This window comes from Uranotaenia lowii, chromosome 1, assembly GCF_029784155.1.
Source record: "Uranotaenia lowii strain MFRU-FL chromosome 1, ASM2978415v1, whole genome shotgun sequence".
Classification (NCBI taxonomy): domain Eukaryota; kingdom Metazoa; phylum Arthropoda; class Insecta; order Diptera; family Culicidae; genus Uranotaenia; species Uranotaenia lowii.
The window spans coordinates 8,546,607-8,556,329 of record NC_073691.1 but is presented as its reverse complement, the minus strand read 5'-3'; the positions used below and the strand labels follow the sequence as shown (position 1 = coordinate 8,556,329).

The following is a 9,723-nucleotide window of genomic DNA, read 5'->3' as shown; positions in this document are numbered from 1 at the left end:
AATATGTTGAAGACGTAGCCCAGGACTTCCAGCGCCACGTTGACCCTGTGAGGAAGAACGAGTAAGTTCCTAACCAATTGGAAGAATGAACAGGGTACTTAACGTTGGGTGGTGATGGGGTGACAGGTCCGACCCGTCCGATCGCAACCGCGTCACCCCCCTAGGCTTTAGGGCTGGAATCCTGCTCAGACTGGCTGCGTCTGGTTGCACGTTTGCAACTGCAATGACTGGAAGGATGCTGTCTCCGATGTACAAACGACAGGATAAACATCGCTTGTAGTGTTGGTGATTGAACAGACGGGGTATCGATTTAAACTGGACTGGACAACAGGGTTGAACTGGACTGGATGACTAGATCGCTGAGGTGTTCTACTGGAACAACTGGAATGGACGGACTGGATTCGGTGGACAGCATGACAACTGACTTAAAACAGGAATTGAAGTACGGGATCGGTATCACAGGATTGGTTCAAACTCTTTAAAGCCTCTTATGTTAGTATGCACGCTGGTCGGCCGCCAACACGGATTGCGTTGCGATGATTGTGCCAGAATTCCGGATGAATTTGTGTTGAATTTCTTCAACTCAAAACAACCATCTGGCTTGCTGATCGCCATCTTCTTTAAGTATATTTCCCCATTCTCAATTGTCGATTTGTCCGGGAGGGTGCCTGCGACTATCCACCCAAACACGGAATTTTGCAGATACGGACCGTCATACATCAGCTTAAATTTTCCATCTAATAGCAGATTGAAGAAATGTTCTGCACCGATGATGAGATCGATTGTTCCTGGTTCCCAGAATTGAGGATCGGCGAGTTGAATGCTTCGCGGTAGCTGCCGGGTTTCATAAGAAACTCGTGTAGCCGGAAGTGGTGCTGTCAACTCAGGTAGGATAAAGAATTTCATCGAAATGGGGGAAATATTTGAGGCATTTGAACCAACGGATGCTTCCACCATCGTGTTTGATACAGCTTGCGATCTCCCGATGCCCTGTACGGTAAGATTCTCTGCTACACTGCGTAGCCTAAGTTGTTGGCTGAAACGAGAAGCCATGAAGCAGAACTGAGAGCATGAGTCGAGCAATGCTCTGGCAATACGGGTGTTCCCATATGAGTCCTGAACACTAACAACAGCGGTAGGCAACAGGACTTGTTTTGTGTGGTTTGGTGGTGGAGAGGGAAGTACAATGGGATGCTTTGGATCTGTGGTGAGAATTGGCTGCGAGTATGTTACAGGATACGAGGTTGAGGGTTGAGTGTTGGGAGGATGGGTCGTCCTTAGCTGGTTGGATTCAGGTGAGTCTTGGAGTGTAGGAGAGAATTGTGGTTGAGGCTGAAATTTTGGCGAAGAGGGTCGGTTTGGTTGCTGCGAGACGGAGGATTTCGGATGTAGCAGTGAGTGATGACGCATGCCACAATGGTGGCAGAATCCTTTCGAACAGGAACGAACAAGATGACGTGAGGACAAACAATTAAAACATAACTTTGCCCTTTTCACAGCTTCACTTCTTTCGTCCACTGACAGCTTCAGGAATTTTGTACAATAAAAGGCTCGATGAAAAATATCACTACAAAATGGACACTTAACAATGGACGGAACTGCTGGCTTTCTAACCCCAACTGTGATCGGCTCATCACAGTTATCTGGCTCCTCTGGTTTCCGATGTGAAATGGATTCAAGCACTGAGCAATGCTTGCGTAGGAAGAGCATCAGGTCATCAAATAACGGAACTTCCTTTGAACTATGGTGTGTTTCCCACTGGCGCAGGGTGTGTTGATCCAAGCGGGAACACACCATGTGAACCAGGAGGGTGCTCCACTGGTCAGGTTTCTCTCCCACTTTTTGTAGCATCTGGAGGTTTCGCTCAAAATCGCTTATAAACTTGTTCAGCACTTCATAGCTCTCATGCCTCAGGGAATCGATGGAGAACAGTGAGTCTAAGTACGATTTCACCAGGAGTTTCCTATTTTCGTAGCGCCTTTCTAATGTCGACCAAGCCACCTCATAGTTTGCTGCTGTTATGTCTACTGACGCAATTGCTTGTAAAGCTTCATCTGTCACGGCCGAACGTAAATAGCAAAATTTATCTGTGTTGGAAAGTTGATTGCTTGAGTGGATGAGACTTTTAAAAGAGTCTCGGAACGTTACCCACTCCTTGGTTTTTCCACTGAAGAGTGGCAGCTTGATTTCCGGTAGTTTCACCCTTGCCAAAGTTGAGGAAGCACCAGGAAAGGCAGATGCACTGGAAGCTGAAGTTTCGTTGATGGATCCACGAATTGATGACAACAGGCGTAGAAGTTTACTTTTCAGCTCACAGTAATCGTCTTCAAACTGGATCAAAATTCTGATATTTTCTTCCTCCCTTGCTTGTTCCAATGCCACATTATCACTCAGCTCATCTGTGGTATCACTCAGGTGGTCAGTAATAAGTTCTATTTCCGTACGCACTATTTTGAACTGTTTGTATGCATATTCTAACAGTTCTAAACGAACACTTGCCAGCTCTGCGTTATCACTTTCACTCAACACAAACTGACGCACCGAGTCAACTGTTACACGCAGATTGCGTTCTTGCTTAACTAGTTCACGTATATCACCAGGCATTTTCACAAACAAGGGGGATCTTTTCACTCACTAGTTTCACTTTGACTGTTTCACTGTTAGTTCCGACCGTTTCCACTCAACGTCTCGAGCAACCGACTTGACAGTAATTTTTCTTGATTAGCTGATGTGCCACCAAAATCAGCGCAAAATTCGTAACAGGCCGTGTTATCCAAAATCAGCCAAAACTCAACCACTTGATCCAGAATATTATCCAAACCAGCGTTCAATTTTCAAAATTATCTCGACCAACAACTCAACCGGGAAGGTAAAAAACCTTCCCGAATAGCAAAGACCATGGTATTAAGATAACTGAACAATGATTTTCAATTTAACAATCAATTTCATCGTAGTTTCTAAATATCTTTCAACCGCATTATATTATGAAATCTCCATAATTTTCAAAGTCACCGTGAAGTATATCGTAAATTCAAAATATTTCATAGTTGCCGAAAATGACAGAAGTACGGTATCACAATAATTTTCTTGTGATTATTATTGTTACAGTGTACTTCATGGTTAAATGTAAATCCAAACCAAAAAACTAATTGGTAAATTTTTGCTCTTTTTACACATTTGAAATTTTTCGTGTAGCGAAAATTTTTCGTGTCAACGCGCGCGCCATTTTCTCCGGGATAAATATTTTGCTTCAGTTTTCACGTTAAAAATCCGTGAATCCTGACAAAATTCGCTATTAAACTGGCCAGATGCGGATTGGAAGGCGAAAGGCGAACTTTTGGGATGATGGTGAGTACTTTTATTGTACATATTGGTTGATTTGCTGACAAATAAACTGATTAAGAATTCTCACTTTTTTCCAGCAGCTACCGGAATATGCATAATTCCCCTACTCCTGTTTCAAGTGAGAGCCGCACAAAATGACAATGGACAAAATGATGGTCCAAGGAATAACCCGTAACGGATGTTTTGGTATTTGCGGGATCTGGTGCTGACAGGAATCTAGCCGTGTCCTAGGAAATGGGTTGATGGACAGATGGGCTCGCCGAGTTGCTGCTATTGTAGTGCGGGTGCTTCCCGTGACGAGGAAAGTGACGAGTTATTTAAAACTTTTTCGAAACTTCCTTAAATTAATAAAAAAAATGTGCCATAAAAGTAAAACAAGTTGATTTTTTAAGTGTAAAAAATATTAAAAAGAAATAATCTTACTTAAGAAAACCATGAAATTTCACGGTTAAACAATGCTTACAGACCATAGAAAAACCTTGATTTTCATCTTAGTTAAAACAATGTAAATAAACGGATTTCCATGGTTTTACTATGAAAAAGTGGAAGCTGTTATCACCATGAATTTCATATTTTTGAGCTTCCGAATGTATGGGAAATCGCCATTTTTTTCATGGTCACGCTGCATAACAATACCCCTTTTTCATGGTTATTTTCGCCAAAACAGTGAAATGTATGGTCGGAAACTATGAATTCCTATGTGCATTCACGGTATCGTGGACGATAATAAGCATTGTGTAGACCATGAAATTAATGGTTTGTGAATATGGAATTCATGGTTTTTTCATCATACAATTCTATTCGGGTTATTCTACAGCCAGATGTGTGGGATTTACATGCGATCAATCACCACAGACCGTTAATCAAAGCTAATTTGTACTTCCCTGTAATCCTGTAGTCGAAGATGATCCACGGGAACAGTTGATCAACGAACAGCAAGAAAACAGCACGGCATAGAGCAGCAATAGAATGGATAACAGCAACTCCGGTGATTCCACACCGGTACGGCACAGCAAACGGCAACTTAAGACCCACCAGCAACAACAGCGCAAAATGTTTCACTTTTGCCGATTTTGGCTCACACAAGTAAATGGAAATTATCCGCAAACCACGGCAACCACGGGAGAACGAATTATTTTAACCCACTCAATCGGCGCACTTTTGAAAGCGTCCAAACAATTTGTTCGCGCCACCCGTCCACACAGGATAACGTTGTACGTTTTGTGCACAAATCTGCACGCTTAGCAGCGTGCTCACAGGTCAACGAACTGACACCGCTTGTCCAGCTTTTGTCCCAACCCACAAAGCACGACACACGACACAGGTCACTGTATTCCGCGGCGGCTAAAAAGTCCCGACATCCGGCTATCGAAGGACCAATGTTTTTACCGGAATTGGATGATCGGGGATTTTCGGGGACAATTGATTTACACTCAATTAACTGGACAAACTTTTATTGGACGAATAAAAAACGCGACGGTTCGGATGGACAGAAATTTATTTTTAGCGAACGATCAGACACAGAACAAAAGGATCAAACGGGACGAGTGTGTACTGATCAACAGTTTATTGGGTTCTGACTTCTACAATGTGTCGTATGGGATGCTGCGCTAGCTAACAGATCTGGGCAGATTGATTAAAGAAGAGATAGAAAAGTCTACCCTTCAATTGATGATGCTGTTTTGTTATAGGGTATGCGAAGACCGGATTTTTGTTCTAACAGTCTAAGTCCTGTTGTCCACAGCAATCATTCGCATCCAGGATTCTCTTGGCAATACTCGACTAGCTCGAGCCTTGCTCGACTCGTGCTCCCAGTTTTGCTTCATGACCACTCGCTTCAGCCAACAACTAAAACTGCGACATGTTCCGGAAAACCTCACCGTTCAAGGCATCGGTGGATCACGAGCTGTGTCACGCAAACTGGTTGTAGCTTCCGTTCGTGCTCGGACCTCGTACATCTCAGCTTTCAGCAGAGCAATGAGCTTCTTTATTTTGCCTGAGCTGACAGCCACACTTCCCGCAAAACAAGTCGAGTACGAGAGTTGGCGTTTACCCCACGATGTTCAGCTTGCTGATCCCAGCTTTTCGGAACCAGGAGAGATCGACATCATTATTGGCGCCGAGCACTTCTTTGATCTGCTTCTGGAAGGCAGATTCAAGCTGACGAATGATGGCCCAAGCCTTCAAAACTCTGTTTTCGGATGGATAGTTGCTGGTACCATTCCGAATAAATCTGTATCCTGTTCGCCTTCCTCCGTGACTTGTTCAGTAGCAGAAATTCAGGAGCAGCTCACTAAATTCTGGGAACTGGAATCGTGTAGGTCAGCAAGTACCCAATCCGTGGAAGAGTCAACTTGTGAGGAGCTTTTCGCTGAAACCACCACCCGTGACTGCGACGGAAAATTTGTTGTCTCTTTGCCGAAACGTGATCACGTAATTCGGCAACTGGGGGAGTCTCGTAACGCAGCACTGAGGCGATTTTTCAGCGTAGAGAAGCAGTTTGAGTCCAACGGCGAAAAGAAGTCAGCGTACACATCATTTATGGAGGAATACATCAGTCTCGGTCACATGCGTGAAGTTCCTAACCCTGATGAAGCATTACCGGTCTACTATCTCCCACATCATGCGGTCTACAAGCCTGACAGTTCCACAACAAAGCTTCGCGTCGTCTTCGATGCCTCCTGTAAGACTACCACCGGAGTCTCACTCAACGACGGTCTATTGGTGGGACCCGTAGTTCAAGAAGATTTGTTGTCCATCGTCCTTCGGTTCCGGTTGCATCGAGTCGCCGTTGTTGCTGATGTGGAGAAAATGTACCGCATGGTCAAGGTACAAGCCGAAGATCAACGTCTCCAGCGTATTCTGTGGAGAGAATCTCCAGAAATTCCGGTCCGTACGTACGAGCTCGTCACTGTAACTTATGGTACAGCATGCGCACCGTATCTGGCTACCAAGTGCCTTCAGCAGTTAGCAGACAGTGGAAAGGAATCGTATCCCGAAGCAGCAAGGAGTCTACAATACGATACGTACGTCGATGATTCTCTCACTGGAGCGAATTCAGTCGACAGTGCGATAAAGTTAGCGAAGGAGATGATTGAACTAGCAGCAGCAGGTGGTTTTTTGTTGAGAAAGTTCAACTCAAATTCAGCCGACGTACTGTCTGCATTACCAGATCATCTTATAGACGAGCGCGCTTCCTTGAACTTGGATTCTTCGACTGCAGCTGTGAAGACGTTGGGTTTAGTGTGGAAACCTGCTACCGATTGTTTCGTTTACGACTGTCCAGTTTGGAGCGACAAGGCCAAGATCACCAAAAGAGTTGTGCTTGCAGAGACAGCACGCCTCTTCGACCCGATTGGACTTGTGGGCCCCGTTGTTGTCATCGCGAAGATATTTCTGCAAGATCTTTGGAAACTCCAGTGTGGATGGGACGATTCGCTTCCAGAGGAGATGCAGAACTTTTGGCAGGAGTATCGGATGAACCTGAAAGCCCTATCTTCACTCTCGGTTCCACGTTGGTTGACCTTTCATTCCGAAGCAGCATTTGTCGAGATACACGGTTTCTGTGACGCATCCGAAAAGGCTTACGGAGCCTGTGTTTATCTTCGTTGTACAGCAGAAAATGGTGAAGTTACCGTCCGTTTGATAACCGCAAAATCCAGAGTAGCACCTTTAGACGACCTGAAGAGGAAGAAGAAGAAGCAGACAATCCCGCGCCTCGAGCTTTCATCTGCTCTTCTCTTGGCTCACCTGTACGAAAAAGTTAAGCGCAGTTTAAGAATTGCGCATTCTGCAGAGTTTTGGACAGATTCCACCATCGTAATCTGTTGGCTGTCATCTTTACCGTCCCGTTGGCAAGCTTTTGTTTCAAACCGTGTCTCCGAGATCCAGCATACCACTAAAGGCTGCCAGTGGCACCACGTTGCAGGAGTGGAAAATCCAGCGGACATCATCTCGAGAGGCATGATTCCAGCACAGCTTCAGTATCAAACGATGTGGTTTGAGGGTCCACTTTGGCTGCGACAAGACCGCAGCACCTGGCCAGCTTCAAGCAATCCAGAACAAGTTGAACAGTCGTTACTTGAAGAGCGGAAAGTATGTTCGTTTCCTGTCACACCCGTGACTAGTGAAATCTTCGGTTGGCGGGAGAGGTTTTTGGATCTGATTCATCTTGTTGCGTGGATGCTCCGATTTGCGCACAATTCCAGTTTGAGAATCCCACACCAACGAGCTTCCGGAAGTTTAACGTACGCAGAGCAGTATGCAGCCATACTTCACGTCGTTCGTGTAGCACAACAGGAAAGTTTCCCTGCCGAATTCGACGCTCTCCAGAGAGGGCGACCACTGAAGGCGTCATCCCCAATCCTCTCTTTAAATCCCGTATTTGGCGATGGCATAATTCGCGTTGGCGGCCGGCTAGCGCACGCACAGATTAGCGAAGACAGAAAGCATCCGATGATCCTGTGCAGTAAACATCCCTTGGCGAAAATGATAATCGAGCACTACCACCGCTGTTTCTTCCATGCCGGTGCTCAACTTCTTATTTCTTCCGTCCGTGGGAGATTTTGGATCACCAGGATCAGATCGTTAGTCAACACAGTTCTGCACGAATGTGTGCAGTGTTTTCGTAACAAACCACGTGTAACAGAGCAGCTTATGGGCGACCTGCCAGCAGAGCGTGTTTCGCCATCGAATCCATTCGAGAACGTTGGAGTAGATTATTGTGGACCTTTCCTAGTAAAATATCCTTCAAGTCGTCGAATCCAACCCCGCAAAATTTTCGTTGCTATCTTCGTTTGTTTGGCTACAAAGGCAGTCCATATAGAGCTGGTCACGGACCTAACCAGTGATTCATTCATCGCAGCGTTTAAACGATTTGTTGGTCGTCGTGGGAAACCTCGAGTTGTGATGTGTGACAATTCGACAACTTTCGTTGGTGCACGCCGAGAATTGGATGAACTCCGTCAGCTTTTTCGAAACGAACAGTTCCAGAGACATGTCGTCCATTCGGCAGTAGACGACGAAACCGAATTCAAATTCATCCCCCCCAGAACGCCTAACTTTGGTGGACTGTGGGAAGCCGCTGTTAAGTCGTTCAAAACGCACCTGAAGAGGACGATAGGATGCACCATTCTCCGTTATGATGAAATGAACACCATCTCGATTCAAATTGAAGCTATTCTTAACTCCCGTCCGTTGACACCGATGACTAACGATCCTGCAGATTACGAAGCCATCACACCTGGTCACTTTCTGATCCACCGACCGTTAACAGCCGTGCCGGAGCCTTCCAAGGAACATATTCCAGAGAACCATCTTTCGAGATGGCAAAGAACCGAAGTCTTTTACGAGCGCATTTGGAAGCGCTGGTCCTCCCAGTATCTGTCGGATTTACACAACCGCACCAAGTGGACTAGGAAACGAAACAACATAGCCGTTGGAACCATGGTGCTCCTCAAGGAGGACAACCTTCCCCCGTTGCAGTGGGCTCTCGGTCGTGTGACGAAAATCTACCCCGGTCCCGATGGCAACATCCGAGTCATCGACGTCAAAACCAAGGATAGCCAGTTCCAGCGAGGAATCCAGAAGATTTGTGTTCTTCCCATCAAGGACAACATTGATGATCCCGTCCAGCAGGAGAACTAAATTCACCACCACCCACTCCAGTATACAACATAAGTTTAGTCGTCCACCGAATTCGACCATTCCTGCCTTTCCATTGTGATGATCCTTTCGTGTCAAGCATCGGCCAACTTTATCTGGCGGTCATCGTAAGCTGACAGCAAACCACCATCGTCGTAGCTTCACATCGCAGTTTCATCTTCATCAGCGCCTGGGGCGCTCGCGGAGGCCAGGAGGCCTCCGCTCCAGGGAAGTTTTTGTAATGTGTGATTAAAAAGATAAAAAAGCACCCTCTCATCTTATTAGGTCGAATCGGTCCGGTGGACCACATCCAGTCATCTAGTCAACTAGTCATCTAGCCATCTAGTCAACCAGTTGTTCCGTTCTCCTGTCGTCACGTCGTCCAGTCACCACATCGTCCGTTCAACAGCCATCCGTACTACAAGCGATATGTGTTTTCGTGTCCTGTCGTTTGTACATCGTTGGTAAAGATCGTCCAGTCCTCATAGTTGCAGAAGCGCAACCAGACACAGCCAGTCTGAGCAGGATTCCAGCCCTAATGCCATGGGGGGTGACGCGGTCGCGATCGGACGGGTCGGACCTGTCACCCCAACCCCACCCAACGTTAAGTACCCTGCGTTACCTTCATCCTTTTAGGAACTTACTTGTTCTCCCTCACAGGGTCGGCGTTGCGTTGGAGGTTCTGGGCTGTGAATAACCGTAACCTGTATTGTCATCGCAGTGTTGGTCATCGTA

General features: G+C 46.1%; 2 protein-coding genes across 2 annotated transcripts; one reads left to right on the top strand and one right to left on the bottom strand.

Annotated features, from left to right (window-relative positions):
• Positions 1–310: 310 nt before the first annotated feature.
• On the bottom strand, positions 311–2,604 carry LOC129748218 (uncharacterized). The gene is made up of 2 exons (XM_055742737.1): positions 505–2,604; positions 311–424 (listed from the first exon to the last, which is right to left on the bottom strand). Exons 1-2 carry the CDS (start codon positions 2,602–2,604, stop codon positions 311–313), a joined length of 2,214 nt encoding a protein of 737 aa, XP_055598712.1.
• A 1,710-nt stretch (positions 2,605–4,314) lies between these two features.
• Positions 4,315–9,528, top strand: LOC129748210 (uncharacterized). The gene is made up of 3 exons (XM_055742726.1): positions 4,315–4,431; positions 5,107–9,220; positions 9,274–9,528. The coding sequence occupies exons 1-2, from the start codon at positions 4,315–4,317 to the stop codon at positions 8,989–8,991; spliced, it is 4,002 nt and encodes a 1,333-aa protein (XP_055598701.1). The 3' UTR covers positions 8,992–9,220; positions 9,274–9,528.
• Positions 9,529–9,723: the final 195 nt, after the last annotated feature.